Genomic DNA, 18,436 nt, shown 5'->3' with positions numbered 1-18,436 from the left:
AGGTGAGGCGATGGTGGCACGTAGCTCCTGTGACAGGAAGAGATGATGACCCTGACAGGTACTGCTGGCCCAGCGGGTGCCTGAAGCTGCTCGGCAGATGAGGTCAATACAGCGATAAGGAAAGCACTTATAATAATAGTGCTGTACTGCTTCATGCTGCGTTCCTCAGTGGGCGCTCAGCTGCCCTCCTAACAGCACAGCCACGAGCAAGGCAGGTGACTAAACCCGGCAGCGTCCTGAGTGGCTCTCCTGAGGCAAAGATGGTGGGGTGGTGCTGGGAGTGGGGGGCCAAGATAGCAGGGGGGGAAGGGGCACCTCACCACATCCACCCCCCCCCCCCCCGCGCCAAAGGAAACCAGGGCAGGAAAGCTGGCGGGGACATATTTAAAGCTTCCTTAGCAGCGCCGTGAACGGAGACGAGCGAATACACCCTGAGGCGATGCCTCTTTGCCGCTTCCCCTGAGGAGAATGGGTGCTTTGGGCCCGCCCGTCCTTTCCCCCCCACGGCTTCTGTAGGGCGGGCGGATCGTCCCATCCCCTGAGGAGGCCCCGGGGCGGGGCTAACGCGGAGGCCCCGCCCTGCGCTGGGAAAGGGGCGGGGTCAGTACGGATCGACGCGGCTCTTCCGTAAACACCACCCAGCCCTTCCCCCGGCCTCCCTCCCCGGGCAGGGCCCATTCAGCGCGGGGGAGTTCACGGAAGCTTCTTCCCCTGTCACCTCAAATTTCTCCCGAATTAGCGCTCGGTCCTGGGCGGAATGAGAAAATAGAGACGGTTTCTGCGGGGATAGGCGCGGGTTGACCCAAGTCCCTGGCGCTAGCTCGCCGTTGGCAGGCAGGAAAAAGTTATGATCCCCCCCCCTCGCGTCATCGGCAGAGATGGACGCGCCCAAGGAAGACACTAATAGCCCAGGCTGGGCATACAAATTCGGGGGGGTTAGTTTAAAGCCCCGGTGAGCGCCGCGGAGGAGGGCGAGCGGTGAGTTGACCGGCGCGAGACAGGGGCAGGGACGCAGCCGGGTCGAGCTGCGCCGTCCGGCGGCGGTACCGTACGGTACCGGCGTCGGACGGCGCAGCTCGGCCCGGCACTCGCGTGGATGTCCGGGCAAGTCCAGCTGCGGGGTGAGTTCGGGTGAGAGCCGACCCGGAGGCTGCCGCGCTGCCCTTCCCGTGCGGTGGGGGTGGCCGGGAAGCGGCGGGCTGGCTCTCCCCTCCTCTTTGCCGCCCCGCCGGGGCTTCCGCTGCAGCAGGTGGGTTTGGCAGCCGCTGCTCCGGGTCTGCCGCCCACCCTTTGCCCCGCGTCTCGGCGGCTGCCTCTCTCCCTTAACGCCCGCTGTCCGGCGGGACCATCCGTCCCGGTGGGGGCTTCTCCCCGACTCCATGGCCCACCCCTGCAGCCCCGCTCCAGCAGGGCAGAGCAAGGGCACCCCGGCTCCCTCCCCGCGGGACGCTTGGAGGCGGGCAGCCGGGGTCGCCTTCCCCGGGGCTGGCAGGGAGAGGGTGTCCCGTCCCCCTTCCTTCTCCTCCTCCCTTCCTCCCCCCCCCTCCCCCCCCCCGGGCCTGTCCTTGGATACGCTGTTTGTTTTGGTCGGCGAGTGCCAAACTCCTGCCTCTGGTCACTGTTAAAAACATGGGGCCGGGGGAGGAGACGGGCGGCGAAACAGATGGAGGAAGAGGAGGAGCCGCCGGCGGTGCCCCGCTGAGGGGAGGCAGCGGGAAGGGCGTCCCCGGCCGCCCCTTCGGGGAGGGGGAGGGGAGGAGGAGTTGTGGCCCCTCGACACGGCCTCGGGGTCGTGTCCCCCAAATGGCTGAGGTGAGGGTGGTCGCCCCCCACCCCCGCACAGAGCAGCGCTCAGCTCGCCCTTACTTACCTCTTTTTAAGCCTTCAGCAAGGGAAGGCTGTGTATGAAGGGAAGAGCTGCGGAGCTAGGCAGGTAAAGGGGAGGGATGTGGGCTATAAGCTGTCAAAAAGGAGTCATGAGGAAATTCCGTAAGCCTTAACAAAGGCTCTTTTCTGCTCCTGTGGCCGGAGTGCTGGCAAAGGTGGGCCGAGTATCAGGGGAAACTCGAGCCCAAATGAGGTGCCAGCTTGAAGATGGTGAGGATGTAAGCCCAAGTAGAAAATACAAAGTTAAGATGTTTATAGTGATAGAACTAGACAGAGCGCTTAAAAAGTGTGCCTGGATGGAGGGACTTACTTGAACAAAGCAGGGCTGTGGAAAAACTTTTCTTGAAGATGGTATCTGAAGGAGGAAAAAAAAAAAAAAAACCTCCTTCCAAACTGTCTTCCCCGCCCCGGTGCTTCATAAAATAACTTCTAAAGGAAACCTTCAGGAATAGAAAGCGTGTTTGTGTTCTCTATAACTAATCTGATCTTGCAATCTTGATCAGTTCTAAGTGAATGAATGGGTTGGGCGATGTGGTGACTGTGTAAGACCAAGATGCCTTTATGCTTCTACAGTGTTGTATTCATTGCATCTTTACTAAAAAGGATAGTCCAAAACTGTCTAAATAGCAGCAGAAAGCATGATAATTTAGTTCTTTCCTGTTAAATTAACTGGAATCTTGGGGTTTGCAAGTTTAGAAGATATTTTTAGCTTGGTCTCCCATTTAGGGTTTATCCTTAAAAAACCCTACAAAATAGTACCAATCAAAAGAAAGCAAACTAATGAACCCCACTATGAAGGTATCCAACCTAATACCAAAGTATACATCAGTTGTTTTTGATGCAGGAAGAGTAAAGCAGGTTGTAACCTAAGGCTGACCCTTTAACAGAATAGGTACGATATTAAGCTGTGTATTAAAACAACAGCTAAATATATAATACCTAATGAACAACTCAAAATAAGAAGATGGTATTGTCTGTTCAAGATGGTGAGTTACAAAGAGATCTTGGAAGCCTAAAGGGCTTTCTGAAATATTTTTACATGGGAATTATATTAATCTAAACTTAAAATTACATGTGAACTTGGCCCTTCATAATTTATGAGAAGCTCTATGCTGTCTACAAAAGCATAAGGAAAAGCAGTTCTTCCAGTGTATGCTATAAAGAAAGGACTAAGTAACTCGGTTGTCTATTGTTGTAACTAATTAGAAAAGCCGTTTTTTGGTTTGTACTTCCCTTTGATATGCTTAATTAATGTACTCCTCTAAGCTTTTTAGCTGTTGGGCAGTATATTTAAAAACAGTAGATGGCACATCCAGATTCTGCTGGTGTATTCATGTACGCTTACTTTTATGTGCTTGTTGCCTTGTTTATCTTTTAAATTTAGAATTTAGCAATAATGTTCTAAATCTGCAGAATGCACCCATTCTTCCTTACCATTCCATTTGAGGCATCCTGCTAGGAAATATATTTACTGTGGCAAACATGTCAGTGCCTTTTGTGTGTCCTCTCCTGTTGCATTGTTGGAACTTCTTACTTAAATTAAACCTGAAGCACTCTACTGATAACTCTGCTATCTGAATGTGTGTGTATTGTAGGAACAGGTATGGTCTTGGTATATCAAAGTATGTCATGGGTCTCTTTGAAATGCAAGTATTTATTGCTGAAAGATCCTTTGCTGGGACTAGTAGGTAAAGACATGTATATAGAATTTCAATTTCCGTTTTAAAGATTTGGTCTTTTTGGGAATCAAGATTAGGGTAGAAAATAGCAATGCTGGCTTGCCTTCATGGCTTGTTTAGTATTTGCTGTCAGGAGCACCTTGCAAAACAGTATTTGAATATTTACAAATTTGAATATTTATTAGAATTACCATAATGACAGTTAAGAGGGAGTTCTTGAAATGATGATGTATAAATTGTGTGAGAAATTTGTTTTTTTTAATGGTCATTTAATTTCTTCCATGTTCTTAACACCTAGACTGAAGCAGTAGACACATCTTGAAGTGCTCATACTAGGCGAGTGATTTACGAGACATTTTGGGCCAGTACAGTGCTAACAACGTTAATCAATTTTTTCAATGGACCACATGCAACATTAACCTTTTGGAGGTTAGTTATTTATGTGTCAATAAAGGGTTTTTTATACATTATAAAAGCCTGGAAATAGTGTTCTTATGCTGATCCAGAAACAATATTGGGAGAGTAATATAAGCTTTGCAGGCTCTGTAGGGTTACTGTATTTAAGTGAGCGGTTCTACACTGAGAACCTGGAGTGTGTTCTACAGTTAGGCTACTCGTCACAACTAGTTTCTAGTCAGTGCTAGCTTTGAGATCTGTAATACAAGTCTTAATTGAAGAAATAACTTTAGTGTCTTGCATCACATTAAGTAGTGACTCATTTCTAATTGTAACTTAGACAAATACAATTTCCAAGTCAAAAATATCTCAGCCTTCTGGTTTTCTAGGTATTCTTGCAATTCTCAGTCTTGTTTAGTCAATACTATTTTAAATATCTGCTTGTTTTCAGTTGCTTGTTAGAATTTATAAAATTGTTGTTCTAATAAAAGGTGTTATGATTTTAAGGATCAGAACTAATGCTGTAAGTCTTGAACCCATGACCTCTATATCCTGATCAAAAGTCTCTCTTACTGGAGAAGCCAGTAAGATAATAAACTGTCAGCTGCGTTCTTGCTGATGTGATAAGTTCTTTTCACAAAAACCAGCATAAAACATTACGTAAATAAGGCACTCAAATGCATTCTCTTTCCTCTTGGGAGAGGAGGAGGAGTGAACATACACTTAACAAATGTTAATCGTGTCAATTAATAGGGGAGGACTCATCAGTTAATACCTCATGAAGGTATAAAGGCCTGTTCAGGATGAGCTGGTACCCAAAAAATCAAACACTCTAAGCTGTAGCTAGGTGTAGCCAGTGTAAAGAAATCTTCATTCTTACTCCCTTTTGTCTACCTCTTGACCCAACAATATGTTAATTCATGTAAGTACACACAAAGATCATTCTTTTGCTGCCAAAAATGTGTTTTCCCCAAGTTCAACAGTTGCAAAGTGCAGTATTCTTTGCCTGCTGAAGTTGATGCAATTTAATCGTAAATGAAGTCATCTTACTTAAATTTGCTGACGTAAAGTGTTGTTGGCTATGTCTCTTCATAAAGTCTGCTACAGAATGCTTCATGGCCATAATCAAAGATGGACAGCTACTTCTGGTATCTGGGCCAAATTCCTTTGGTAGTAATTATGGCTGACTTCCAGTTTCTCATTTTAATACGATTATAAACATACTTTTCACTTCCTGTCATACAACTGTTAATCATGTCTATCACACTATGCAGCTGTCCAAATTCTCTGCAATTGTAGATTATCTGCCTGGGAGGCAGTATCTTTATGTAGACAGAAGCACTATGAAGCATGACACCTTTCAGTGCTACTTGTCACATATGCTGAATGTAATGTTAGAGGCTGACTTAAAACAGAAAACCTATCCACCCTCACCCCTAGGAGGAGTATTTTTTGGGTCTATGCTGTTTTCGATCTGATTCTGAGCAAAGACCCACCTAAAGCAGCAAGCCAGACTTCCGGCTACATACTGTCAGAAGTGTATTTGGAATTATTTGCCTATTCTCCCCCAGCAACTTCTATGTTTGCTTCAGAGTTGTTACGCTCAGTGCAGTCCGTTTGTGGAAGGAAGCTAATTGCTAAACATCACTTGTTGGTGAGGCCAGGTTGGGGATGGTAACATCATGAGATGCCTTTATGGATGTTGAGAACTTCCAAAATTCTGAAAAGTAACTTCAGGGGTTACTCTGGGTAGTCTTTTATTTTTTTAAATATAACCAATTTGCAGCCTGTCTAACCATTAAGGTATGAAACAGCAGAGAGTACAAAACTTTCTTGCAGAACAGGTATGGTTTGTTAATAGCTGTATGATTCTGCATGTCAAGCCAGATCCTTTCTGTAACACCTTTTTAAGAAAGGCAACTAGTTGTTCTTCATTTACAATATAATGATCAGTATCTGACTTCTGAGAAATGAACACAAAAAAGAAGTGCTGTTTTTATGTGAAGTGTATTTGTCTTTCCAGGTCTTGTTTACTGTAGCAGCTAAAGTGAATCAGAATGCCTCTCAATGATGATCAGAACAGTGATTCAGATTCTTCGCGCCTCTCTGAAAGTACAGCTTCTTCTAGCGACTCTGAATATTCAAGACAGAGCTTTAACAGTGATTCTTCAAGCAAACCCAGTTCCCCAGCGTGTAAGCCTATTTCAACCTTACCTGCATTGTGCATAGACAGATAAGGCTAACTTATCTCGTTTCTCTTTGCTGTCATGGGTAGAACCTGGGATTCTGAATCTCTGTTTAAGAGTATTAAGAGAAAGGCATGGCTTTCTCTCTGCTGTGAAGCAGCGCCTCTCCTTGTGTGTGGAACACCACCAGCAGCTGTATCCATGGGGGTCTTCCTGTGCACTCCTTCCCTTCAGAAAGTGTAAGAAAAGTGTGCCACCATGGACATCCTAATCTTGGTGTTGGTAGCATTCTCCCACTCAAGCAGATATGGCTTTGTGCAAAGAGTGCGTTTCTTCTGTTTGCTCCATACACTTAAAAATTAAATCTGTAATTTACAGATTTACAATTCTACATGAAGTTACATGAAATTAATTTCACATTTTTTTTTCTCATAAATATTAGGATAAAATGGAAAACACACATTTGCATAAGGAAGGTATTTTGAATAATGATAAATAAAATCTTGACTAAGATGTACTTCATGTTTGTGTCTGTAAGCATTCTCAGACCATGCATGCTTTTTAGTGTCTATGTAAGTGAAGTCTTACATTAAAACAAGCTTGTTAGTGGAGCTGCAATTAGCAGCTGGCTCTTTGTCTTTATTACCAGTCTTCAAAGGTTTAATTCCAAATACTAAACTAAATGACAGAATTTGTGGATTTAGAAACTCTGCGAATTTACTCTTGCTTTCCAATATAGAGTTTCTGTTATGTTGTTAATATCTGTTATGTTGTTAATACTCATTTGTAAAAAGGGACTGTAACTTATGATGCATCTGCTATGAAACGTAAATGGGGGGTTATCAAGTTAGTAACTTCAGAACTTTCTCTACAGGCAATAAAACCACAATATAGCCATTAGCTCAGAATTATAATGGACATCTGGTATCTGCTGTTGCCCATGCTTTTGGTCTGGTGAATTTTACAGAACAGTCAATAGGAAATCTGTGGAATGCAAGATCCTGTTTTAAAAGGGGGGGGGGGGATATCTTAGTTAAAATGCAGAAATACTAAATTGCTTTTCAAAATGTTATGAGGCTTGTGTGGTGTTAACTCACACACACGCCCCTGATAAGCTGGGAGTTTCCTGAGTTAGTGTCTTAAGAAGATATAAAGACCTGGTAATCCTAGGTTGTTTCTTCTAGAGTACTAGAGTCCAATTAGTAAGCAGTAAAACTTCTGAATTTTAATAATTTCAATTGCACTATCAACTATAGATATATGGCTTGAATTGATCTTTTTTGTTCCAGCAGCAAGCCCTCCCAAGGTTATTACATTTGATGAACTGATGGCAGCTGCAAAAAATTTGACAGACTTGACTCTAGCTCATGAAATTGCTGTAAATGCAAATTTTTGCATAAAACAGGAAGACTTCCCACAGAACAGGTAAGAGCCTGAATTTTGTGAAAAGCAGCACTGGGGTTGGGAAGAGAAGAGAAATGAATGGAGCAGAAATAAAAAGAAAAAAACAAACAAACAAAAAAAAACAAGCCAAAACATCTTGGAAGGCTACAGATTTCTATCATGCGCTTCCAGGAGTCACTGTCAAAGCTGTCTTGCTTGGAACAAGTGTTGCAGTCCAGCTGAGTTTATATACTGTCTTGGAGCATGTTGCTCTGTCTTAAATGTCATGTGGAAGATAAAAGGCTAATGCAATATGAATGCACATAGTGGAGGTGGGTATCAGTCTGTTCTGCGTGGTTCCAAACCCTGTGGAAACAATGAAATGGTGGCCTTTTGTGCAGTTGTATGTAGTAGCTTATTGGTGCCGTAAAGATAGAGCTCGTCATGAACGTAGCTCTAATTAATTAGCCCAGAACAGATGTGAAAATATCCAGCAATACAGAGGAAGTGAGAAGTAACTTCCCTAATGTAGATAGCTAAAATGTTCTTGCTTACAGAGATGTCTAACCTAAAAATGACCCTGGTCTTACTTTGAGAAAATTTACGTAAAAAACCAAACAGGTTTTTAGTTGCACAAGTCTCTTAACTGATAATTAGTTATGACAGAATAGTTTTTGAGATAGCTTAGTACATAATGTACCAGGTTAGGACAATGAATACAAATTCAATAAGGAAAAAGGAAAGGTAATATCTCTTTACCTGCATCTGAATTGCCAGCACCACTTTATAAAATACAGGTGTTTGAGGAAAGACTTGTCAGTCTAGACCACGTTTTGGGAGCTGATGATCCACAGCCAAAGAAAGATATAGTTGCAGGGCTCAATAGCTGGTGAGGTGTTCTGTGTTTCCCAACAAGTGATCAGGCTCATCTAATGCTTTTACCAAGGATGATAGGTAGTTGGAAGTTTTTTCTGTATCTAATTGACTTATTCCACAGCTTTGCAGGCACGGTGAAACAAATTGTACACAAGGCATTTTGGGATCATTTGGAATCAGAACTGAATGAAGATCCTCCAGAATATGAGCATGCTATCAAGCTCTTTGAGGAAATTAAGGAGGTAATGTTCTTCCTCCCTTGCGTTCCAGTATTGTTTTGTCAGCTTAGACCTGAGAGTGTGTTATTTCACTGAATGGTCTGCTAACTCAGTCAAGCCAAAACCTTCAAGTTTTTTCTCCTAAGGTGAAACCATGATTATTCAGAACTGCAAATAGGTGTCTATTTATAGTATATTTATATTAATCATGAATATGGCCATGAATGTGCAGTGGCATATCCACTCAGCTTTCAATGCATGATGGTTACTTGCAAGTCAGCTCTTTTCTCAAAGCTTCACATCTCTACTAGCCTCTTTCCAGCAACATACTGTGAACTTAGGGCATGAACAGGAGTATAAACATGACTGCACCTGCCCAAATAGACTTTATTGTTTATGATCATCGCACAAAGGAGCATACAAATGTTCAATCCTGGTACAATACTAAGTCTTTCAAAGTTTTAAGTTAGTAAATGTTTGTTTTACAGGGCAGCCTCCCGGTTTTTGAAAGAGTCTCATTGTTGACATGCTTTCTGGTTTACTGGCTTTGAGCATTTTTGTAGAACTGTACTGTGATCCTTTTAACAGACCTTCTTTTCCTGCTACCTTAGATAATGTTCAGTCTTAATGTGTCTTGTTATAACTGGTCAGCTAAATACACTTACTGACATGAATATTAAAATCTTACTTCAGTGTGTTTACTGAGTGGTTTGGTTTTTATTGATAAGCATTTCTCTTTTTTTTTTTCCTTTGCTTTAGATTCTTCTTTCCTTCCTGACTCCTGGAGCAAACAGGATTCAAAATCAAATTTGTGAAGTTCTAGATACAGATCTTATAAGACAGCAGGCAGAACATAATGCTGTTGATATTCATGGGCTAGCTAACTATATCATCAACACTATGGGAAAGTTATGTGCTCCAATAAGAGACAACGATATAAAACAGTTAAAAGCAACTGACAATATCGTAGAATTACTGAGGTTGGTATTTGGGTGTGGTTTTAAGAGGAAAAACCTCTTCTTTGAAAGAGAACTGGGCAGTGGAAGAGAGGAGTAAAGTCTTGAAGTCTTAAATTGTGTCAGTTTATATAATACCTATTTTTGAACTATAGGAACACTTACTTTTATACAGAAGGGGAGGATTTTTATTGAAGGGCAGGAGCTATGACACACTGTGACCAGAATATTACGTGTATCTTAACTTTTTAATGAAATGGGTAGAGTGCCTAGATCAAACACTACCAGCTCTGGATAGCTAAGCCACTGAACAACAAAAAAAAGCACTTTTGCAATAATCTGTGTTTCAGAGACTGATTTTTTTTTTTTTTTTCCAGTCTTGTTCATCCTTACAGAATTTAAGCAGCACATTCTTACTGTTCCTTTTTGAACTGTTTATTGGATGCTTCCTCTAGGAGGCCAAACTTTTGCTTTAAATTCTCTTTCGTAAAGACCTTATTACTTGAACTTGAGTAGAACACTTGCATAAAAGGGCAGAAACCAGTTTACTGCTCCTTAGGTACACTGAAATATTAAGAGTAAATGGTATTTGTTCTACTGTTTTCTTGCAACTTGGATCATATACAGGGACCCAAGCAACTGCATCAGAAGGATTGTTTCTCTTGGTGCAGTTAAAGTGACTAAAATCTGTTCATTTAGGCTGAAATGTACAGATTGATACAGTTCTTAAACTCTTCTTCTGCTACAGGGTTGTAGCATTTAGTGATGTTACATATTTGTCCTGTTCTCTAACTTACACCAAGTCTTATACACAGTACTCCTTCAAGTATCCTGGAAGATAGGTAACACATCTGTTATGCTGAAATACCAATGAAGGAGTTTACTTCTTCCAGAATTGAAATTAAAGTGCTATTATAGGTGTACCTCACGTATGCTGGTTAAAAGCAGTATATTGTTGTAATTGTCAAATTTTAAACTCCTCCTTTCAGACAAATATTCCGTGTTTTGGACCTGATGAAAGTGGATATGGCTAATTACACAATTCAAAACCTTAGGCCATACCTTCAGCGTAATTTGGTGGACTATGAAAGAACAAAATTCCAGGAAATTCTTGAAGAAACACCAAGTAGGTATCAGGCTATATTTAATTTAAACCCTTCTTTAAAAAAAGGGATATTTAAAGACGTGCTATAAAATCTATCAATTGCAGTTAATTTGGAGGAAAACCTCAGTTTCTTGTCTGGGTCTAATGCAAAAATTCTTTGACAAGCAAGCTACCAATGGGCAATTGCTTTACTTGCTATAAAGTATGTTTATCTGTAATCTGGGGAGCTGTCAGACAAATTTTTATTTGCTGAATTGGTTGGTATCTGAAAAACAAACAATGGCTCTTACTGTCTGGAGGCAGAAGGCGTACATACTGAAAGGTGAGGCTTTATCTCTTTTCTATGCAGTAAGACTGTTGTTAGTCTGAAGTGAACATGTAAAACCATTTAGTGTGCCTGAAAGTTGGAAGGGACAGGATCAGTTTTTTAATAAAAGGCAGGCCCTGAGGAAAATTTCTTCAGTGATGTAAAGACAACTTGATCCACTATTACAGGTTTTGTGTAATGTGGCTAAACAGTCTTCAGGAAAATAGATTTTCCAAGAAGTAAACTTACTAACATCTGGAGCAGGGGCTTCTAAAATGGGAACTTTGAGCCACTGATACAGCCTGCCGTGTTTATATACGCAGCCTGTAAAAGAACTCTTTAAAACCATTTCATTTGCTGTTAATACTTTTTTTTTCCCTTCACCTCTACTTTCCAGTCCTATTCCCCAACCATTAAGTGGCCTCCCTGAAAAAGGGAAAAAAAATGCTTAGGGAACTTGGACTTTGAGGCTTTTCTACCCAAAAATCTTGGCTGAAGCCTAACACTTTGGTTTTGGGTTTGTATATGCTAGCTAGAATATTAAGGTGACCAATGGAAGATGATCAGTGGGGGGGGAAAAGTGAGGGAGAGAATTTGTGTGCGAAGACAGCTGTCCACTATATTTGTTTAGTCTTCAGAAGTTCAGTACTCTTGTTCATATGTACAGCTCTCTTCTTCAAACTAGTGCTTACTTTGATGAAAGCATGCAGTAAATCTGTGTGGATTTGCAATGCTTAGGTGCCCTGGATCTCACAACAGAATGGATAAAGGAATCAATAGAAGATGAATTGTCATCTATTCCTGATGAATCTTCATCATCCCCTGGTGCTGATAGTAGTTCCAAACGAATTATTAGTCCTACACTGGTGCTAAACAACGGCTACTTGAAACTGTTACAATGGGATTATCACAAAACAATTCCAGAGGTAAGAAGTATATTTCGGTGTCTTCAGATTTCTAGCTACATGAAAACATTGATTTACTATAATAATCATGCTATTAATGACGATAGGAGAAGTATTCTCTTGCACTTCTAAATTTCTGAATAGTAAATTTGGAAAGTATATACTAGTCTAGTTTCTGACCTATGAGATGGGCAAGTCAACAGCTAGAAAAAAAAACAAGGTAAAGGTTGTTTTCCCTTTATCCAATTGTAGCTCACCAGCTCCACCCTAAGAGCAGTCTTGGCCATGGTCAAAGGCTGGGCTGTGTACTGGCAGCACATGGCTTTCTTTATCTTTGAGAGAACTGACTGTAGCATCCAGTTTTCCTAACAGCAGCAGGGACTGGTGGCATTATTCTTGCTTTAGAACAGAATCGGTAAAAACTTTAAGCCCCTCTAAAGTAGATATTTACCTGTTCTCAGTGCATATAAACTACTGCCTCAAGAATCAGTGTTCAGTTTTTCCCTCGAACTCCTGACTACTGACCTCTGCAACTTTCTGTAAAGCCAATTTGAAGTTGGCCATCAGTCAGGGCTAAAATTAGCATCTGCAGTGAGCGCCTTAGCTATACTTAGGGTGGCCTGGCAGAGAATCTGCTAAATACATGGGGATGCTCTTAGTGCTCTTGGTCATTGGACAGAAGAGAAACTGCCTTACTCTCACCTTCCTTTGAACGGTTTTGAAGAAGAGCTACACACACAGGTATCCTCTGGTGGATCTAATTTGTCATACTATGATGTTACTACGGAACAGTTTGATGTTAATGCTCCTGTGCTTCTCAATGGAGGGATTTGGTTAGATGAACTCTTTCTAACCTAAAATAAGTCACTGCAGCTACATTTTGCTGTGGGAATTACTTATGTTCTTGGTATGATCAACTGGCTTTTTGCCTGTGGCAGGTTATGTATCACTTGCAGAACTTGCTCTGGTAGTCGAACTGGTGGTTGTCATGTGCGGTTGTTCATCACTGTCCGTCAGTTACAGATTATGACACTTTTCAGACAACAGCTGAATCCAGAAGACTATTCCGTCTGTAACCTTGACCACTACAATGTCCTCTGGATCCCCTGAGCATTCCACATCATGGGCTGAATTGTTAGTCACAGATATCTGTCAGCAGTGATGAGGAGTAAGATGCAACGCCCTCAGTTTCCTCTGCACTGAAGGCATTACCTTTCTTCCTGCTATAGCCTTACTTCTGGTGCTCATACATAATGCCAGTATTCAGGGTATTTCAACTGCTGTCTCTTCTGAATTTGCATATTTGTGATAAAAATATTAATGTTTCATGACTACATCCTATATCTGTCCTTTTCCCTGCCTTTCTCTGTATTCCTAAGTTAGTATTATTGTTTCAATTCTAGACTCTCATAACAGATGAAGTTCGTCTTCAGGAGTTGAGAGAAAAGCTCAATCAATTAAAAATCATAGCTTGTGTTTGTCTCATAACAAACAATATGGTGGGTGCAGCAATTGTAGATGTGCCTGATTTTGCTGACCAACTGAAAAGGATCTCTGTTCCTCTTCTTGAAGGCATGAACAAGAAGTAAGGCCTTGTTTTTATCACTCTTCATGTTTACTTTTTTTTAACAGGAAATACCAGGTGGATCTGAAAATCTTGGAAACAATTCAAATGTCATAGCCAGGGCTTGTTAATAATAGGAAGATACCAAATTTTAATAGTGTCTATCTATGTTTCCTTTATAATATGTCCACTATATGTTAGGCATGTTTTCAAAGTTAAGTTTTTTAATCTTGATGTTAGTCTACAGAATTTGGAGCCTACACTAAAGTTCATTCATACGCTTCTAATACTGGAGAGACTATGGCAATACATTCACCAAATTGTCTTGGCAGTTGCTTCAGACTTGTTGTAGGTAGTTTAAGCCATTTGGCTGCTTATTTCTGCTGCCGCTTGCACTACAAGCAAGTCCGATGTGATCTGAAAGTGTCTCATTAAATAGTTTTCCACTCTGCTTTTTCTCATGAAATGTGGCCCAGGATAAGCATAAGGGCAAAATGAACTGGTGTCACTGCTGTACACTTCAAATCACTCTGAATCACAATTAGGTCCTTATTTTATCTTCCACATGGAGATTTGTCCTGTGTCTACATATGTACATAAATATGCAAAAGATAACTTTTCTAAATGGTCTCATTGCAGGGAGCAGGTTGAAAATAAAAGGGAAAGGAGACAAGTGAGGTCATCTTACAACCTATGCTACAGAAACTGCAAAAGTCGATGCTTTTCTATTTCTTTCTTCCAGAACTTTTGATTTGAAGGAGGCTCTGAATGCTATTGGTGTCCAGATTTGCAGCAAAGTGAACAGGTCTCTAGCTGAAAGAGGTCTTCCCACTCTTAATGAAGAAATGCAAAGTAATTTAATGGGTCAAATCGCTCATATTGTTGAGGACAACAATCCCGTCAGTTCCTTGATTGGTTAGTAAGATAATACGTAATTCTCTTATTGTATGTGCCTGTATATAAACTTACTCCCAGCAAGCTTAATCAGCTGTCTAATTATTTTTTAAAAGCACTTTTTTACTGCAGTAAAATACTGGGTCAACTAAGAGTAAGGAAATGTTGTTTACCTACAGATGGTGTTCTTGATACACTGCAGAGCATGGTTAGTCACAGTGAGAAATAATTTTAAAAGTGTCTGTACAAACAAGCCTAGAGATGCTAGTATTTTGGAGAAGAATTTAGAAAAATGAGTGCTATTCAGTCTCCCTTCTGTAAGTTCTGGATTTAAACCTAGTGGTTTCTTTCTTTGAGCCTACTTCTTATTAGGTAATGGAACTTGTTGCAGTGGGTTTATGCTGTGCCCACCTTGCAGGAGCCAACTTTAAGAAGCTTTCAGTATTGTTTCCCACTACAATGCGGCTTGGGAAAGAGTTGTTACCTATATGGTTGGATTTTTTGCTGTGCTGGTGTGCAGGGCGCTTACAAAGCGAGTATGGCTTCATCTTGGGTTTACATTTGTTCTGAGCATACTTTATATTCCACTTCAGACAAACGAATCCAGTTCTTCATGAGAAGCTTGCTTGCTCTTCCGAGTTTTCAGAAGTGTATGCCTACTATGCCAGGAGGCCTTTCTGTGATTCAGACGGAGATGGAGTTTGTTGGATCTCAGTATGCGAGCATTGTAAACTTTAACAAACAAGTGTATGGACCATTCTATGCAAACATACTTAGAAAACTACTTTTTCCTGAGGCACCAATGGGGAAAGAAGAAACAGAAACACCTACCAATTAAAAAATACAACCTATTTCTGTACCCCTTTTTCACCTTCCAAGACAGTGATCTGACTTCCCCATGAAGAACAGCCTACTCCAGTGACTATTAATGAGAGAGATCTTGTAAAATGTATGCAGATGGTTTCTGAAATTCACTGGAAAGAAATTAATTTCAAGGATGTATAAATTTAAATAGACTGAATTTGTTTAATGGATTGTCACTTGTAACAGCCAGCGAATTACTAGTTTTCAAGGCAAGCATTTATTATGATTCGCAGTAGGAAAGAGCTGGCAAAGTACTTACTGTTTTGCCACCATTAAAACATAATATTATGTTTCAAATTAAATATATTTTACGTATAGCAATGCAATTATGAAATGACAAAACAATTGTAGATAAAATGTACTATGCTTACATTGTATTTTTGTAGAGCAACATCTAGTAATACAATTATGTTTCTGAAAAGACTTTGCAAAAAAGTATAGCATAGCTGCTTTTGTAACCCAAACCAGGTTCATACTAGACCAAGTTCTGGTACTCCTGCAATTACTGGAACCAGAACTTAGCCTCTGTTACGTTAAGGAATGCCAGTATTATAAGCTGTTTGGAGTATAGCAGTTACAGAAGCAGTATTCAGCACTTAAAGTAGGAATTATTCAGAACTACTCAACTGTAATTGAGATTAATGATAAACACCTAAGAAACATGATGTTGGCGGGGGTGGTGAGGTCAATTTCTGTATATAATGTTTATAAGCATTTTGTTTATTCAGTGGAGGTCATCCAGATCTTAAATCTAATCTCTAATACATGTATGTACTGATCTTTGATCTTAATGGGTATTAAGTATTTTTAAGTTAGGTCTTTCTGACCTTTATTCACAAAAGCACTTGAGAGTGACCGTGCAGAGTACCACAGAGCAACTTCCCCTTCTATATTCTGTTGGATGAGGGCATAAGATTTTCAAAATGTATTCTTGGGTCTGAAAGCAAGAAACCAAATCATTAGTCATTCTTGAAAATGTGATTAGATCGACTTTCACTGAGTTGGTGAGAAGTACTGCAGTTTTCCTCAAATTCCTTTGGAATGGGCCCCAATACTTAGTTCCCATTTAAGGCGACAGGAATCTTGCATACAGAAAATGAATAGGCTTGAAATTGAGAATTGTGGAAGTAAACTTCTGTAAGTTTACACAGGCTTTATTTTGCATATTTCAGATTACTGGGAGTAGATACTGCTGGAATACGTGTTATAGACATGTTCTTGTCTATGAAATTGAATCATAATTTACTTGAAAATGATCTTTTAATATATTATCATATAATAGTCCTTTTAAAATGTCATATATATATAAAAACTCCATGTGGTACAAGTTATATAGCTTGTTTTTAATATTTTATATTACAATCTATTTTTTATGAAGAAACTAAAAATTGCCCGTCAAAGTGTAATGTGTCTCACAAATTGTGTATGTACATTACTATGTCTATCATAAAGGTCTAAAAAAACTGGGCATTATTAGCACTGTGGTTTTGTAGTCCATTTTTATGGAACTGTGTACTCTTTATAGTAAGGGAAATGACTTCTAGTCAGTTGTTCCTCAATGTCCAAGGACTTTGGCCACATGTACCTGATAAAAACTTTCTTCAAAATGCCTTTTTAGAAAAGAAATTTCTTTAGTGCACTTCTGCTCTATCCCTGGTAAAAACATTGCACAAAATAAAGATGAATACATATTTTAAAGGGAACTGTTTCCTGAAGCCTAAAAACACCTGAGAGAAAGGAACTCTTAGAATATAGTAATTGTGCCACTAGGTGAAACAGGCTTGCTTGGATGAATACGAAATTTTGATATGCAATTCAAAATCACCAAGACAAGGATGCATTTCAAAAGCAGTTACGGGGAATTAAATCTTAGTGATTTGCTACATCTTTAGAAATACCTAAACTATTTTTGAGCTTCAGCCAAAAGAGGATTTTATGAACATTGGAAGATGATTTATAACGTGGTTATGAACTTTTTATCATACTACTTTATATGCATTCTATTGTAAAAATAAATATCAAACTATAGATCTTTAATCTACTGGGGAAACTGTCATACTAGTTTTCACCAGTAGATACTCAAAAAATGAGGATTCATTGGGTTTTTTTGGTGATTAGGTGACTTGCAAAGGGCATTTTATAGCATGGCCTATGTTTCAAATGATTGTTTAATGTATCTTTTTATTTAATGTTTCAAACATGGACATTGCATCTGTTTTGTCATGTGTTGCATGCTGTTTACGCTACCCTGGCTGAAATGCACTTGCCTCTCCTCTGAAGTTGTCCTTGTGAAACAAGATGCCATTCTGTAGCAGCTTTCTCTGTTGAAATGCAAATATTTGAGGTTTTCTATGCATTAAATCTTGTTTGTGATACCACTAGTAGTGAAAAGTCATTTATGCAAACTGTCTTAAATGTAATGGATTGCTAAATGCCGAAGATAAATTACTGCACTAATAATATGTTGTGACTCTCTTCTTTTTCCGTAACTTCTCAGTTGCAGGTGGAATGTGGAGTAGTGACTTTAATGTAGCTACAGTTGCTTGCATAAGTCTAGGTCGTGGAAGAAGGTTGTATTGGAATTGCATGACAAGATTTTGGTAATGGGGGGGGCTACAGGGGTGACTTCTGTGAGAAGCTGCTAGAATTCCTTATGTCTGATAGAGCCAATGCCAGCTGGCTCCAAGTCTGACCACCTATAGGCCAAGCCCAGCAGTGGTGGTGGTAGTGCCTCTGGGATAACATATTTAAGAAGCGGGGGGGGGGGGGGGGGGAAGCCAGCTGTGCAACATCAGCAGCAGCTGGAGGGAGGAGTGAGAATACGTGAGAGGCAACAACTCTGCAGACACCAAGGAGGGGGAGGAGGAAGTTCTCCAGGTGACAGATTCCCCTGCAGCTGTTGAGGCAGGCTGTCCCCCTGCAGTCCATGGAGGTTAACAGTGGAGCAGATATCCACCTGCAGCCTATGGATGTCGGAAGGAGGCTGTGACCCCATGGGAAGCACATGCTGGGTCAGGCTCCTGGCAGGAACTGTGACCCCCAAGGAAAGAGGAGCTCACGCTGCAGCAGGTTTGATAGCAGGACTCGTGACCCTGGGTGGGACCACACTGGAGCAGTCTGCTCCTGAAGGACTGTACCCTGTGGAAGGGAGCCATGCTGGAGCAGTTTGTGAAGAACTGCAGCCAGTGGGAAGGACTCATGTTGGAGAAGTTTGTG

At 40.8% G+C, this 18,436-nt stretch overlaps 1 protein-coding gene across 3 annotated transcripts; it reads left to right on the top strand.

The window, feature by feature from the left end:
• The first annotated feature begins 946 nt into the window (after window positions 1-946).
• On the top strand, window positions 947-17,674 carry TCP11L2 (t-complex 11 like 2). 3 transcript variants are annotated; one of them, XM_082489701.1, is made up of 11 exons: window positions 947-978; window positions 3,865-3,995; window positions 5,986-6,155; window positions 7,441-7,573; window positions 8,529-8,649; window positions 9,385-9,605; window positions 10,571-10,707; window positions 11,732-11,919; window positions 13,302-13,483; window positions 14,205-14,377; window positions 14,950-17,674. In XM_082489701.1, exons 3-11 carry the CDS (start codon window positions 6,020-6,022, stop codon window positions 15,192-15,194), a joined length of 1,536 nt encoding a protein of 511 aa, XP_082345827.1. In that variant the 5' UTR covers window positions 947-978; window positions 3,865-3,995; window positions 5,986-6,019; the 3' UTR covers window positions 15,195-17,674. The 3 variants fall into 3 exon arrangements, with proteins under 3 accessions (XP_082345827.1, XP_082345826.1, XP_082345828.1); XM_082489700.1 differs by having other exon boundaries at window positions 7,438-7,573; XM_082489702.1 differs by lacking the exons at window positions 13,302-13,483; window positions 14,950-17,674 and having other exon boundaries at window positions 7,438-7,573; window positions 14,205-14,291.
• The last annotated feature ends 762 nt before the right edge of the window (window positions 17,675-18,436 follow it).

This window comes from Vanellus vanellus (assembly GCF_965231255.1).
Source record: "Vanellus vanellus genome assembly, chromosome: 1".
Taxonomy (NCBI): domain Eukaryota; kingdom Metazoa; phylum Chordata; class Aves; order Charadriiformes; family Charadriidae; genus Vanellus; species Vanellus vanellus.
The sequence above is the reverse complement of the archived record's forward strand: the minus strand, read 5'-3'. Positions and strand labels throughout refer to the sequence as shown.